The sequence below is a fragment of the Phoca vitulina genome, unplaced genomic scaffold (genome assembly GCF_004348235.1).
Source record: "Phoca vitulina isolate PV1807 unplaced genomic scaffold, GSC_HSeal_1.0 scaffold4, whole genome shotgun sequence".
Classification (NCBI taxonomy): Eukaryota; Metazoa; Chordata; class Mammalia; order Carnivora; family Phocidae; genus Phoca; species Phoca vitulina.
In genome coordinates this window covers 14,616,705-14,633,777 of record NW_022589707.1, presented here as the reverse complement: position 1 = coordinate 14,633,777, position 17,073 = coordinate 14,616,705, and the positions used below count along the sequence as shown (strand labels likewise).

The 17,073-nt window shown below is 37.5% G+C and overlaps 1 protein-coding gene across 4 annotated transcripts in view; it reads left to right on the top strand.

Annotated features, from left to right (window-relative positions):
- MKLN1 (muskelin 1) overlaps positions 1 to 17,073 on the top strand; it is a 313,020-nt gene that overhangs the window by 22,208 nt on the left and 273,739 nt on the right. Inside the window, exons 2-3 of one of the 4 annotated variants that reach the window (XM_032401558.1) lie at positions 445 to 569; positions 2,840 to 2,907. The exons of 2 other annotated variants lie outside the window; for them this stretch is intronic. In XM_032401558.1, the coding sequence (XP_032257449.1) occupies positions 2,900 to 2,907 (8 nt within the window). In that variant the 5' untranslated portion in view covers positions 445 to 569; positions 2,840 to 2,899. The remainder of the gene's footprint in view (positions 1 to 444; positions 570 to 2,839; positions 2,908 to 17,073) is intronic. One more of the 4 variants, XM_032401557.1, reaches the window with a different exon arrangement.

The window sequence follows — 17,073 nt, the reverse complement described above, 5'->3', positions numbered from 1 at the left end:
AGTCCCCATGTACAAGTCTCTAACTTGCATTTCTCCCAAAGTCTGGATTAGGTGATCCTCCTAGAGCTCTTGATACACTTCTTTATCAGAGCTTCCTTTCTTATTTCTAGCTTGCCTTCTACTATAAGCTCTACTCTAAAGCCCCCGGAAACAGGGAGCATATTTATCCTACTCACCTTGGTATTCCTAGTACCAACACAGTAATTGGTACAAAATAAATGCTCAATGAATGAGGGAATATAAATGTTAAAAGTATCATTGTGAGAATATAAATTTTGAATCAGAATATGCAATTATCTGGGACTTATCAAGTCCCTCTAATATCAAAGGGAATTGAAATTTATCTAGAACTCTTTAGAAGAATTTATCAACATTAGAATAATGAGCAGATAGCAGTTAATAGAGGTAGATTTCACATCTGGCCCTGGTGGACTTCTTTTCCAGAATTCAGTATCCAGATTCTCTGAGCCATGTTTTGGGATCACCCAAGCATTCCATCCTCCTGACTTTTCATAAATTACTGGATTCATAACCCACTCCATACTTGAGAAGATGGGGATTGGAATAAGGTAAGTGTTAGCTTCTCTGTTTTTCAATTCTTCGATTCTCCTCTCTGGAGTTTTCGTCAAGAGGTGTGACTGGCTTCCGTTCTAGTCTTGATGGCCTCACAGTGTTTGAATATTCTATGCATATGAAGAAATGTTGTGAAGTCTCTTGAGGAATTATGTCCTTTCAAATATTTTTGTTTGTTTGTTTCATGACTATTTACATTCTTCCTATTGTTCTACCAATTTTTTCTTAATGTGATTCCACATAGAGGAAAGTGGGCTTTGCAAAATCAACTTGCTGCCCACTTCGGGACACCTTTTGGTCCAGATGCACACTAAGAATCTAGGACATGAGCACTGCAATTAAACTTCAAAAACAATTCTGCATTAGCCATGTTGTCTATGGACCAACTCCCATTCCATCCCACTGTCAACCTTCCTTAGCCCCGTATCTGCTTTAGCTTTTCATTGAAAGACCTTAGTATTATTTATTTTTTAAAATTTATTATCTATCTCCTCTACTAGAATGTAGGCTTGCCGAGGGTAGGGATTTTGTTTTACTCAGCACTATATACCCAGCACATGGAATAGTAACTGATGCATGGTAGACACTCAATAAATATTTGTTGATTGAATGAGTGATGTCTTTTTAAAAAATTTCTTAAGAGGCTGATGCACACCTAGGTCTCTAGGGATCTAATGCAGGTCTGGTTTGCAGCCCCATCCCCCTTAACACTTTTATTGATGATTAATATAATAACATTGATGGTGTGATAAATTGATCACACACCACCTGGAAAGAATCACAAATGAGCTGGATGAGACAGCCAGGATCTCCCCCTGCCCCCCGACTGAATCCCGACAAAATGTAAGAATGAATCACACCTAACAATATAAAGTTTAATAGGGACAAGTGTAAAGTCCTCAAAGATCCAAAATTCAGTTGTACAAGTATAGATTGGGGGTGAGATGTCTTACAATTGCTCACGTAGGAAGATTTAGAGTCTCCTGTAGATTGTTAGTAGATGATGAGTCAACACAGTGTGATGTACCTCAAAAAAAAATCAATTTTTTGCTATATTAATAGAAATATAGTGTTCAAGTTGGGAAGTCGTTCTCTAGTACTCACTTGTGATCAGGCCACATTTGTTCTGTGTTATAAATCCTTCAACCTGTAAGAAGGACATTGATAAACAAAGATTATTCAAGGAGAGTAAAAAAGGATGAGGGATCTGGTAAATAGTGTCATATAAAAATGATTAAAAAATTTAAGATTGTGTGTGGGTGTGTGAGGATGAGGATGATAGCTAGCATATGTAGCTACCTTCCAAAGTTAGAGGGGCTATCCTGCAGAGAAGAGATGAGATTTCTTCTGAGTAGTCCCAAATGACAGATGGAGGACCCCTGAGTGGAAGATGTAAGCATGTATATTTCAGCCCAACAATTAGCCTTGCCCACCAATCAAGTAGATAACTGTTAGTAGTAAGTTCCCTGCCCCTGATGGTATTCAAGCAGAATTCAGGCATTCCTGCCCCATTTGCTGGATATATCTGTGATGGAAGTTCAAACACTGGGGTGAGGGATCAGGTTCATCACAATAACAAACACATACAGAGTGCCTACTATAGGGCAGGCATCATCGTACGTGATTAATGTGGATTGTTATGCTTAATACTCATATCAATCGTACTAGTTCCATCTTACAGATGAGAAGAGTGAAGCTCAGAGGGCTTAAGCAACTTGCCCAAGGTCTTACACCTTGTACAAAGGAGAGCAAGGATTTGAACTTAAGCAGTCACATCTCTGACCTTAATTATTATTCTATAAAGGACTCCCACTTCTAGAAAACCATTCCTTCCCACCCTGACGTTCTGTCACTCTAATGAAGTAATCAAACCAGGGAGCTTATTATCTCCAGCAGTAAATGATTCTCTAGTAAATAGTTTCTTTCAATATAGTATGCAGGGACTAAATTCGCCTGGGCGTTTGCCACTTGTGGTGTACCATATGGAGCCCAGCATAGGACCTGGCACATAATAGGTGCTCAATAATAATTTTTTTAAAACAAAAAGAATACGTGAATGTAACCACACAAGATTGGCTGCATTCAAAATGACAAAATCTCAATGTATTGTGCCAGAGGAAAAACAAGAGAATTTCTGGGTGGTCTACCAAGGACACTTGGCAAAAAGTGGTAATCCATCATTTCTAGCCAAGGCCTTGAGAATTCCTGCTCAGTTTGGACAATATTCATTTCAACAAATATTTATTGAGTGCCTGTCCTGTGCTAGGTGTGACCAACATGCTGAGGGTCCAGAGGTGAATCAGAGGATGTACTGTTAGTGGGGGAGATGGACAGGTAAGCAAATTCTGACAATGCCATGTGACAAGTGCTGTCACAGGAATGTGTGTGTATGTGTGTTTTTCAAGTATTACAGAAGCGCAGAACTACTTCTACTTGGTTGAAAGAGTTGCCTGATACTTGATTACATTTTTAAAATGACTGCAACATACTAATATGAGTTTATTTGGTCTTCATAAAGACCACGTGAGGTCCATGATCCCTTTTTGTACAGAAGATGAAATAAAGTTTCATAGAGGTTAGGTGAGTTCCCCCAAGGTCAGGCAGCTGGTAAGAATTGCTGGCATTTAGTGCATGCTTAGGATACCTGAGGCTCTGTTTTAAGCCCTATTAAGACATTTTTTTAAAAAGATTTATTTAGGGGCACCTGGGTGGCTCAGTCATTAAGTTTCTGCCTTTGGCTCAGGTCATGATCCTAGGTCCTGGGATTGAGCCCCACATCGGGCTCTCTGCTTGGCCGGAAGCCTGCTTCTCCCTCTCCCACTCCCTCTGCTTGTATTCCTGCTCTCGCTGTCTCTTTCTCTGTTAAATAAATAAATAAAATCTTAAAAAAAAAAAAAGATTGATTTATTTATTTTAGAGAGAGAGTGGGGGGTGCAGAGAGAAAGAGAGAATCTGAAGCAGACTCCAGGCTGAGCGCAGAGCCTGACGTGGGGCTCATCTCAGGACACTGAGATCACGACCTGAGCCAAAACCAAGAGTGGGATGCTTAACCAACTGAGCCACCCAGGTGCCCCGGTCCTATTAAGACATTTAATCCTCATGACTACTCTCTGAGGCTCTTATTGATATCACCATAATTTTATAAATGGGAAAACCGGGCACAAGATTTAAATGACTTGCCTAGAGTCGCACAGCTAGAAAGTGGAAAACGAGGATTTGCATCTCTGCGTTCTGGCTTTAGCAGGCACACACACTTACCCACTGAGCTAAATTACCTTTAACTGGTTCCCTAAAGAGCTGGAACTCACCTGGAGTCTGAGTCCAAGTTCAGCTTTCTTTCAAGTGACCTTGCCCTTTAGCGATATTGCATCCCAATGAAAAGAAGTGGTGTGTGCCTGGATATAAGGAGAGGTCGTATAAGTTGGGCATCCAAGGAAGTGTTTTGGGAGCAGAGGGGTAAAATCTAGAATATGCATTAGTTGTGTACACAGAGTTTTTCAGGGCGGCCAAAATTTGGCTTGCTGTCCTTCAGGTCAGCACTCTGAGCTCTAGGGACTATGATTTGTTACTCATAGGAACTAGCCACCAACACTTAGCCTGCAGCCTTTTTAAAATCGAGTTTAAATTTTTTAAAAGAAGATGACAGGATGTAAAACATTAAGAATGAAGCAAGTTAAATTCAATACCTTATAAATAAGCAAGAATGGAGTTACAGAAAAGGAGAAATGAAGCACATAATTGCTTAAATTGTCCAAGCCTTTTCTCTATAATAAAAATTCTTGGATTGAAAAATAGTTCAATCCAATATTATTGTGCTTTAATAATTAAGTTGAGTTGGCTCTGTGGCAAATCTGAGAAAGAATTGGTTATTAAAATGAATGAAGTAGATTACCCTTCCCTCAATAATTACTACTTTAGCTAATGTGGATATGACCCATGCAATTGAATCGACTGCATTTTTTAAGACATCCATCTCCCATAATTTTTGGAGATTTGATAATTTTAAAATTAGCTGTAGGCTGGGATTTCTGTGGTAGGCGGAGGGGCAGAAAGGGTCAATGTTCTTCAGCATTCATTCCTTCAAAGCAGATGGGATTTGGGGTTTTGTCTGGTTTTTAGTGTTTTGTTTTGTCCTTTATGGAGACCTGGTAGATTCACCGATTATCTTGGCCTTTGTGTTTATGGATTTCTATTTTCTTGGCTTCAGGTCCTTGGAAACATTTGTTTTGATGATGGCAGGAGGGTTAGTCATGTTTTATTTTTGTTGTTCCTATTTATTTTTAAGATCCTTTCGTTCAAGGCAACTTACAAGGTATTGTGTAACCTGCATTTATGTCTCCACAAATAAAATACTCTTAGTAGTAACTTCTAATACAACTTTAGAGGGATAGTTAATAATTTGATGCCCAGTTCATGTCCATCAGAATGATTCTGTAGTATTAGTAGCTAGAACAAGGGTATGCTCTGAAAAAATAATGCTTGAAATTTATAATTGAATTTAGCATTTAAACTTGAAATCTCAAGTTTTGTAAATCAATTAATTTTGAGTTACCAAGCAGACAAATTCTTATAAACATATTTTCCTTTGCATCACCGAGTCAGTAAAAGTTGGAAAATTCTTTTCTCACACATTCCATTTTTAACTAAGCCTGAAGGTAAATTGCTTTTAGAAACCACATCCCAAACAAACAGTTTTTCATAAAGTTATGAGTAAACAAATAGAGTGGGCTCTACTAGCATTTGGGATGGATGTCTAATTAGAACTCCCAGTATTTTAAACATATAATTTACCAACGTTGAGGTTTTTAATTCTTAACTTTGAGTCCACTGGGATAAAACAAGTGACCTTTGTTGGAAATATGTCAAGAATCAATTTTCTCAGGTTGACCTTTAGTTTCCTGGTCACCAAATCAAAAGCTGTTGGTTCCCAGGCTTAAAGGTGTCTGAACTTTAACTAAAGTTTGTTAAAAGATCAAGGCAGAAAGCTAGCTTGGCTTGGCCGCTGTGAAGAACAGATCGCCCCCTCTCTTCTCCTTGATGCTTTTTAGTCGGTTTCTCCATGAGAGACTCTCCATCTCAACTGGCTCCATCTTTGCTCTAATATGAAGAATGCTGCACCTCTTGCACATCTTCCATTGTGTGAGGGAGGCGGAGAACCCTGTTTTTACAATGAGACAGATGAATATCATCCTTTGAACGGACTTGACGTACTTTCTAGTACAAGGCTCCAGACTAGGCACCAAGGAGTGCTGCAAATGCTCTCAATCACCAGTGTTCTTAATTAAAAGTGGTAACACAGGATTTGTAATGAGCTTGATAACTGTGTGACTTTGGGCAAGAAACTTAACCTCTCTCCAAAATAACTATTTCACAAGGTTATTGTAGTAAATAATTGAGATTATATATGAAAATACTTAGCACAAAACGGGGCACATAGTTGCAATTGTAGATTGAATTTATGTGAAGCATATAATCATCCATGGAACCTCAAATGGACAAATGGACCCAAATCGACATTATCTGCCCCTAGCCATTTGTTAAATCAGAAAATTTCACTTCCAAATGAATAACCACATCTACCAATGACTTTGCTTTAAAGTCTACATTTAGAACAAAATGTTACTCTAATGATATTCTGTTAATATATTTCGGAAAGGGGGTGCCTGGGTGGCTCAGTCGTTAAGCGTCTGCCTTCGGCTCAGGTCATGATCCCAGGGTCCTGGGATCGAGCCCCGCATCGGGCTCCCTGCTCAGCGGGAAGCCTGCTTCTCCCTCTCCCACTCCCCCTGCTTGTGTTCCCTCTCTCGCTGTGTCTCTGTCAAATAAATAAATAAAATCTTTAAAAAAAAATATATATATGTATATATATTTCAGAAAGAAGCTGACTGTGGTTTCTTTAGGAGAAAATTACATGTGAACCAAAAGAAGAAGGAATACTAGATATCTTTATTTCAGAATAAATGAAGGGTTACTTATCTGATTATAGGTCATTCAGATGATATAATTATTAGATGTCCATATGTAATTACAAAACATGCTTGTTTTTATAAGTTGGTTTGAAACAATTTTACTGATCTCAAAGAACTAATTTCCTCCTAATCGAATGGCAAACCTTGCAGTACACCATATTAACTTTTAATATGCTAAAATTACCCATTAACTATCTTTTTCTTTAATTGCATCTACATCATGGTCCTACATTTATTTCAGCGATACGAAAGGAGTGATTTCAACTGATTGCTCTCTCTGCATCACTAGATTTCTCTCTTGCTCTCTCTCCTTCACTAGAAAGTAGGAGGAAGAAGCATTCCTCCCACCCACTTACCTATGAAAAAAGGATTCTCCGAAGCTGCCAGGAATGAACACTGTAGTAAAATTACAAGAAAATTTTGTTAAGAAACCTTTTCTCATCTAGAAGGTATTTGACTGAAACCTGAGGTGCTAGATTTCAGACAAAGGTGACTTTGGAGGAGAAAGTTGGTGCCAAACTGGATCAGTTGTTTTTGTGTTATGTAAGGAGGAGGAAAAAAAAAATGAGCTGTTTATTCCTAAGCCATAAATTTAAGATTATCGTATTATACCAAATGACAGAATTTCCAAACCTCAAAACTTAGAGTTATATTTTCATGAACTATTATCTGTAGCCACTCAAAACTAAATATATTTAAATATTAAATAATTTGCTTTGCCCAGTTATATTTAAAATATACAAAGTTATTTTATTCACTGTCAGCAGTGAATTCTAGTTGAACTGTGAAAATGGTATTGTTAAACAAAAGATTTTTCTTTTTAAATAGCTTTTTCCTGATTATAAAGAATATATGTGCAGTATAAAAATTACAGTATATACAGTAGAATAAAAACAAAAAAATATAAATCACCAAAACCCCCATAATCCTATCGTGCAGGGGCGCCTGGGTGGCTCAGTCATTAAGCGTCTGCCTTCGGCTCAGGTCATGATCCCAGGGTCCTGGGATCGAGCCCCGCATCGGGCTCCCTGCTCAGCGGGAAGCCTGCTTCTCCCTCTCCCACTCCCCCTGCTTGTGTTCCTTCTCTCGCTGTGTCTCTCTCTGTCAAATAAATAAATAAAATCTTTAAAAAAAAAAAATCCTATCATGCAGAGGTAACCACCATTAATATTTTGTTGTATTTCTTTATAATGGATGTTTATCCACACACCTCCCAAAATACCCATTATATATAAATGCATATTAATGCTTTATTATAGAAAATTTAAAATATAAACAAAAGTAGAAAGCATAATGAGTTCCATGTACTCATCAACCCATCAATACCCTCTTTCTCTTCCCTACTCATTTTATTTTAAAGCAAATATCAGAAATTATATCGTCTTTTTTGTTTGTATTTGTCTTTGTTTTTTTAAAGATTTATTTATTTATTTTGGGGGAAGGGCGGGGGAGGGGCAGAGGGAGAAAGAGAATCTCAAGCAGTCTTCTGGAGGCTGAGCGAGGAGATCATGACCCTGAGCCGAAATCAAGAGTCAGATGCCCAACCCATGAGCCACCTAGGCACCCCTGTTTTTGTTTTTTTGGGGGGGGACAGAAAGAAGGAGGGGGAAAGAGAGAATTTTAAGCAGGCTCCATGTCCAGTGCGGAGACTGCTGTGGGGCTCGATCTCACAACCCTGATATCATGACCTGAGCCGAAATCAAGAGTCCAATGCTTAACTGACTGAGCCACCCAGGCACCCCAGAAATTGTATCATCTTAACCATAAATATTCCAATTTGGATCTTTAAAAGATAAGGTCTTAAAAAAAAAAACATAACCACTATCACATCTAAACTAATTAACAATAATATTTTAATAATATGAAGTATTCAGTGTTCAAATTTCCAATTGTTTCATAAATATTATAATTTATTTTCATAGTTTGTTTGAAGCAGGATCCAAATGAAGTTCCCATACTGAGATTGGTTGATATGTCTACTACATCTCTTTAAATATATATGGGTTTCCACTCTAATATTTCCTTGCAACTTATTTGTTGAAGAAACCAAGCTATAGAACTTGATTTTTCACATTGCATCCCCATAGTATAGTTTAACATCTCTTATATCCTGTGCATTTCCTACAACCATCCGCAAGCTTTATCAGATTCCGTTTTTTGTTTTTTGTGGTTTTTGTTTTTGTTTCTTTTTTTCAAAACTGCTTCATAGGTAGTGGTGTGTTTTGCCATGGGGGGGTGGGGCATAATGTGTAATACTCTCTTCTTTTATGTTATCTAGAATCATTGGTTTATTAAGAATTGCAAAATAGAATTGAATTTAAATAAAACAAAAATCTTTTTAAAAGAATTGCAAAATAGTAATATTTTAATCTTACTATTCTTTGAGTTGATTTTCTGGCAGGTGCCAATGGTGGTCAAATAGGTGTTTTGTTGTTTTGCTTTTATTGTTGTTGTTGTTTTCAATTATCATTTGAACTCATTAATTGAAACTTGTTCAATGTGTTTCAATACATCTTGTTTAATTATTCTTATTAATGCTTAAATTATCCCTATTTGGTCTCTTCACATTAGCTCCTGACTTCTTTTGACATGACCCTAGTAGTCTTGGATAATGTTCTTGATATTTGGTATAAGGTGGTCTAGGTTCATCTTGTAGAGTTCCACACAGTAAAAATCTATTTTTTTAAATCCATTTATATTTAAGACTTGAGTATGTATAAATATAATACCAAACCATAAGACAGAAGCTATTTATAATTGCAAAGACTGGAAATAACCCAAATGTTCATTAATAGAGGACTGGTTGAAAAAGTTTGGTGCATTCACACAATGGAATTCTGTGCAGTTAAAAAATTGAATTTAGGATCTTTACATATATGGCTTGATCTCTAGGATACATTGTAAGTACATAGCAAGAGGGAGAAAAGCAAACATATAATTTATGTAAGAATGGATATAAATATATATTTGTATACAGATACACATATACACACACATATACATGTGTGTATGTATGTGTATATATTTGCTTGAATTAAAGTATAAACAGTGGAAGGATAAACATCACAAAATAATAGTTACCTATAAAAGGGGGAAAGGAATGAAGTAGAAGGGATGGTGATAGAAACTAGACTTGTTTATCTTGTTTTGTAGACTTGACTTTGGAATCACGTAAATATTTTACATAATTATGAAAATACTAATTTTTTAAAATCCAATTCCTAATTTTTTTTAAAAAACCTAATTTTGTATCCAATTTGTGGCACACAGAGAAATTATTTTGAATAACTTTAAAACACAGTAATTTGACTACATATCCCTAATGGGATATTTCCTAAGGACAAAAAGGACTGCAAAAACATTTTTTAACCATTTTTGGTAATCATATGGTTGGTGGTAGTGTCGATATCGCTGTTCTGGGTAATATGGGATAAGCAAATACTAATTATGGGATCTTCTAATTCTATCATGTTCAGTGTCCTTGAGAATCAGGATTCACAGCATGGGAGGAAGGAAATCGAGATGTAAAAGAAGAGGTTAGGTAAAAACCTTGTAGTTCTGAATTTGAATTAGAAGTTAGTGATATAAGGTGCACTGGCTGGCTCAGTCGGTAGAACATGTGGCTCTTGATCTTGGGGTCATGAGTTCAAGCCTCACGTTGGGCGTAGCCATTTCTTTAAAAAAATTGTTTTTAATGTTTATATTTACATATATTTCTTAGCTCCTCTGTTCACTGAAAAGACCTAGAAATAGTGATTAAGGCAGTAGCAATGAGCACCATTGGTATCTATATTAGATCTGGCTGAGGCAGGAAAAATATCTACACACATATACATATATATCATAAATACATATAGTCATGTATACATATATTTAATGTATGTGTGACATCAGTTATTTAGCTATTCTTCTATTTCTGGACATTTAGATTGTTTCCAGTTCTTTGCAGTTATATACGATACTGCAACAAAGAATTTATGCACGCTTTATTTTTTTAGTACAAATTCCTGTAAGTGGAATTACCTGGCCAGAGGGTAGGAACATATTTAAGCTTTTGATTAGTATTGTTAAATCGCCTCTAGAAAGGTTATACCAGGTTACACACCAAGCGGCAGTGCGGGAGAGTGACTGCTTCATCCCATTAATAGTTATTGACATTTTAGACATTTATATTGATAGGTTTCTGCCAATATGATCTAAGTCAGGTAGAGTCACTCCTTTCTTTTTGTTTTTTCCTCTTTGATTTTCTTAGAAAGAGACTTTAAGAATACCACATGGAAAAATTACACTGATGTAACATTTTTGTGAATTTAACAACTGTGTATCAACAGACTAGAATGGTCTTATCAAACTATGTGTATTACTTATAATTAATGTGTGAGCTTGCTAACACTTTAGTTGCAAACAAACATATCATGAATGTATTGATACTGGTTTTTATTGCTTTTTGGTAATTTGGTAGCCACTTTTTGAAATTCCTGGGGTTCTTAATTATAACCCTACCTTTGCAGAACTCATTATATATGTGGAACTATTTCCCAGACATAGTTTACAAAGTTAACTAGCTTTGCAAACACTTCTTACATGTACCTTCTATATGCAATTTCATATGAATATCTTGAAACAAAAAAAGTAGGTTATAGATAAAAATTATAGACAGTTAAAGCTAGAGGGATCTTAAAGATCATCTGTATAGTCTAGCTTCTTTACTTGATACCTTGAGAAACCAAAGCAAAGGGCATTGCATAACCCCCCTGAGGTTATATAGCTAGTTTGTGACAGTGTGAGATAAAAATCCCAATCTGATTCAATATTGTGTCCTCTCCGTGTAACTTCCTAGTATTAGCAAAACTTGAAGGCAATATGTAAAAAATAAAAATAACTGTTGTGTTAGGGAAATGAGATTTGGGGTACTTTCCTTTGAAATTCTATTGTGATGCTACCTTTAAAAAAAAAACCTATGGAAAATAGATCAACAACTGCATTATAAAAATCAGGTAAAAGATCACTTCTGTTATTTAAAAGCTAGAAATAAATTATTCTAATAGAGCTATATAGCAATCAAAATATATAGCATCTGAATGATATATATACACACATACATTCTACATACACACACATACATACACTATTGCAAGCACTTTATTGACATTATCTCATTGAATTCTAACAATAATCTCAAGCACAGAGAGGTTATGTGACTTGCCCAGGTAATGTCATGAGTGTCAGTCAGGAGTTGAACCAAGGCAGTCATAGACACAGTGGATTGTTCTAAGTTTCAAGCCTTGATGGTCAGTTTCATTGCTATGGAGGGTTACTATGATTGTCGGACTCTCCTGAACTCTCTCTCTACAGGGTCAAAGCTTCCACTTTAGAAATCCATTCATTTGAATAATTAATGATGGAATTCCTCAGAGCAAAAAATTTTAGGGACAGTGCTTCTAAACCCCTCCTTGCTCATTTGCTAACTCTGTGACTTTCCATTCCTTGTCAATAACATAGTTTTTTGGAGGATTAAATAAGATAAATTGTATCCATTTTTTAGCAGAACACCTGGCACACAATAAATATTCAATAACAATCACTGCTATCATCAGCATCATTGTCATCATCAGTATTATTAATATCATTATCAACAGCGTCACCATTATTATTTCTTTCCAATTAATCCCTTTTTAAATTAAAAAAATTGTGGAAGGAGTAATACATCAACCAAGGGGCTGGGGACTCATCAGTTGTTTTTTCCTGACAGGAGAGGTAGTAAAGAGGTAGTAAAGAGAGATATTGAAAAGAGCAATGAGGGGACCCCAAAGGCAACTCAGAGCAGAGTTTTACCCCAAATTAGTTGGGATATATTTACAGAACAGTTCATTTTAAGTCCAGTGCTCTTACAAGGGATCCTTTAATTTTTATCAGGTTTCCAGAGGACCTATTAGGGAATGAGGAAGGGCACTGTTCTCAGGCCATGGACACAGACCGTCTTGTCTCTGCCCAAGGAATCCCATACACCATGGCCACCTGCCTGTCCATGCAGTGGTGGAAGTGGGCAAACAACCCTCAGCAAACGCTCTGTTTACTGTGCCTGGAAACAGGCCTTTTGCCATGGAAAAATTTCTCATTGTACCCATAGGTAAAGGACACACATTGCACAATATGAATGATCCTATTAAGACTTCTCGTTGGGGCGCCTGGGTGGCTCAGTCGTTAAGCGTCTGCCTTCGGCTCAGGTCGTGATCCCAGGGTCCTGGGATCGAGCCCCACATCGGGCTCCCTGCTCCGCGGGGAAGCCTGCTTCTCCCCTCCTTCTCCCCCTGCTTGTGTTCCCTCTCTCGCTATGTCTCTCTCTGTCAAATAAATAAATAAAATCTTTAAAAAAAAAAAAAAAAAAAAGACTTCTCGCTAACCTGTGTACATGCTGTGCTTCAAGACTAGGGCTGAATGCCATTTCTAGGCGTCATTCCACTTTTTACTCATGGACAACGTCTAAAGGGGGCCTGTAGGAGCATCCTCTAGAATCCTTGTCTGGTCACAGAGCCTGAAGTCTAACTGCTTTCTGCTTCTGTCTTCTCCCTCTGATCCATGTACACTCTTTAATTTCCAGTATTTTATTTCTCACTTTTTGTTGTTATGAAATGAACATAAGTACATGGTAAAAGATGAAATGGTGCAAAGGGGTATTCAGTGAAAGGGACAACTACTCCTATCCTGATCCCCAGGGCCCCTGTCCAGAAGGAACTACCATCTGTTCACTCATTCCGGAAACATGGTGGAGTCCCTTCTCTGTGGCAGCCACTGCTCTGGGCACTTAGGGCTGGGGAGCAAACAGACGGATAAGATCTCTGCCTTCTGGTAAGAGTTGAAGGGGCACAAAGAAGATACATAAGCAAATTATCATTTTGTATATCCGAACACAATACATGTTACAGACAGAAACAAGCAAGGGAGGGGGACAGTGATCAGAGCCGCTGAGGTGATGTTTGAACACAGCACTGAAGGAAGATTGAGTTGGTGCTATTTGTGGGGAAAGAGCGTTCCAGACACAGAGAAAGCACATTCAAGCACGTCTGGCATGCTGTGGGGACAGGGTTTTAAGTACATTTTTACAATTTTTATTTATAAAACACTTATAAAGTATCTACCACAGCCAGGCATTCTTATGAGTACTTTATATATGTTAACTCTCTTAATCCTTGCAACAAGCCTGGGCACTCTTCTCATTCCACTGCAAAGGCAACATGAAACACGAAAGAGTTAGGAAAGTTGCCCCAAATCACAAATCAGTGAGTAGTCAGACCGAGACTTTCACAGAGGCTGTGTGGCTCCTGAGCCCGTGTCTTAACTGCTGCACTCCGCCACACAGTAGGGCAGGTGTCTCTGGAGAGCTGTGGGGCAAAATGGGAGCCGTGAGACAGCCTGGAACAGAGGAACCCGTACACCCTTTCAGAAAATTCTGACACACGTACGTGCGTTTGTGTTTATGAATATGTGTATACGCATGTGTATCCTTTAGGTCTGTGTCCTCTTAGTTAACATGCTTAATGGTAAACTGTCAAACAATTTTAATTGATGGAGAGGAAAGAAAGATTTGATATTACGTCTTTAGTTAAAGATGATATCCCATTAAATAATATTTTGGGCATGAGTGATTTCTTCTATTTTAAAGTCTTATAAATACTTCTCTATTCTGAGGTCCTGGCATACTTGTTTGTTTGATCAGTGCTTCCCAAGATACCAAATCGACTTTTTTTTTTTTTTTAACAACTCGGTGGTTTCTTATATAGTCAAAATGTACAACCATTGCCAATATCTAATTCCAGAACTTTCCCATCACTCCAGAAAGAAACTACATACCTTTTAGTAGTCACTCCCAATTCTCCCCTCCCTACAGCCCCTGAAAATCACTAATCTATTTTCTGTCTCTATGCATTTTCCCACTGTGGGCATTTCAGATAATGGAATCATGCAAAAAATTCGGACTTCTTTTACTTAGCATAATGTTTTCAGGATCCATTCATGCGTGTAGTATGTATCAGCCCTTCATCCTTTTTTATGGCTGAAAAATATTTCATTGCATGCATAGACTACATTTTGTTTACTTATTCATGAGTTGATGGACATTTGGGTTGTTTCTACTTCTTAGCCTTTTTGAATAATGCTGCTATGTACATTTGTGTACAAGTTTTTGTGTGAATACATGTTTTATAATTCTCTTGGGTACACCTAGTGGAATTGCTGGGTTCTTTGGTAACTATGTTTAACTTATCAAATCAACTTTGAACACAGCGTATTGCATACCACCTCGCTACTTGTAAGGGAAAAAATATAAGAGCAGATGGTTGCATTAGCAAGTGTCCTGTCCTGTCCTATTTTTTTTTAAGATTTTATTTATTTATTTGAGAGAGAGACAGAGATAGCAAGAGAGAGCATGAGCAAGGAGGAGAGGGAGAAGCAGGCTCCCTGATGACAGGGAGGCCAATGTGGGGCTCGATCCCAGGACTCTGGGATCATGACCCGAGTCAAAGGCAGACGCCTAACCGACTGAGCCATCCAGGGCCCCTATCCTGTCCTATTTCTATGAGAAGGTAGCAGATGAGTGGTGGTACCTATTTCTTGGGGTTTAATGTGTCAGTACCTGAAAATCATTGGCATTCACTGGGTATAGTCTCCATGCAGATCCCACTTATTGTGGCGCCCTCCATATAACAAGATAGAGAGTGACCATGAGGAAGTTGCCCTTGAAGTAAATGGAGGGCTCAGTCTTGAGTAACCCAGTCTCTCCAGGTACCCCTAATAGCACCATAGACGAGTCCATCTGGAAAAGCAAAGGCTTTGAGAAGATCACACTGTTCTCTAAGAATAATATTAACAATAAAAATGGAAGCCCCAACTTCTTAGCATTCACCAGAGGCCTTGGATAGTGCTAAATGCTTTATAACCTTTTCCTAGACCTATCATTTACTGGTAGCCACTTGAAATGTGGCTAATTTGAGTTGAGGTAAATGATATGTGCAAAATACACATTAGATTTCAAAGACGTAGTACAAAAAGGAGAATGTAGAATATCCCACTAATTTTTTAACACGTTGAAATGGTATTTTGGATATGTTAAGTAAAATACATTACTAAAATTAATTTCACCTGTGTCTTTTTACTTTTCTTAATGGGAGTACTAGAAAATTTTAAAGTACGTATGTGACTCATATTTGCAGAGTCAAATTATATTTCTATCAGACAGCACTTGTTCTAGACTATTCTTCACAGTAATTTGATTGGCTGGATGGTATTATCATCCTCACATTATGGGTGAGGAAATTGAGGTTTAGAGAGCTTAAGTCAATTGCCTGTGATCACACAGCTGTGGCTTCAGCACAACTCTGTCTCCAAGCCTGAATTCTTACCCGTTGCTCTGTGCTGTCTCCCCATGGCCCAGAAATATAACCCCTGTGATACAGAAATGGTTATGATCATTAGCTATGGCAAAAAGCTGTCTTCACATCTCCCTGTTGAGCGCGAGAAGAAAACTGTCCATGTCATTCTATAAGGTAGAATTCAGGTTATAGCTGGGGGAAATTGCTTGTTGGAAAGTTTCTTAAATGCTAACTCTTTGTAACGGTTTGGGGCTTACTCACCAAGGATAGGAGGTAGATGAAACTACTTCACAGGTTACTTTCATTTCTATGATCCCGTATTACAATTCTCTTCAGATTCCCACGTCAGTCACTGCCGTAACAGAGTGAGACGGAGTGAGCTGAATTAGTGCTTTTCCGTTTCATCCTTTTCCCCCCTGTAAAACGTAAGGCTTTAATTTCATTCCATTTCATTTGAATTTGTGAAAACCTCAATGGGACATTTTTCGTAGCAATGCTGACCTCTTCCGAGTTGCAATGGAGAGAAGGCAGCAACTATTTAGGAGGGAAAGAGTTATTCCATTTCCTTTTTTCCTCCCTGCTACCATAAACCATTCTCTAAAATATGTGTGTCTTAATTCAGTCAAGTCTGCTTTTCCCCAAGGTATCAGCATTCATCACTCAAAAAGAATTCTCATATGTGCATATTAATGCTAGCTATTACCCTATTTTAAATAGTGTAACTTAATTTTATGATCACTTTACATATACTTATATATAACATGTATGGAAGTATAATTTACTTATTTAACTTCAAATACCAAAGGGGAAGCCCAATTGAGAACACTAGTTCCTTGAGCTATTTTTCCATGATGGGGAGGATTGGGATAATTGGGAATCGTACTTTGCCTCAGGGTCTCATCCCAAATGTTTAAGCCCTCTCATATTCATTGGAGCTAGAAATGTTGCTTCCAGCTGTTAAACCAAATCACACCCACTTTATTTCTTTTCTCCCCCAGACCACAAATTTAGAGCATACCAAGAAACATGGCAACTTGGCTCCTAAAAGATTAAGGGCAGCTCAAAAATCAAACTCTAAGAAGCTAAAAAATTTCTAAACATGTATGTGTCATGTTTTATAATTTTTATTTTTAATGTCAAAGTCAATTTTTTTAAAGATTTTA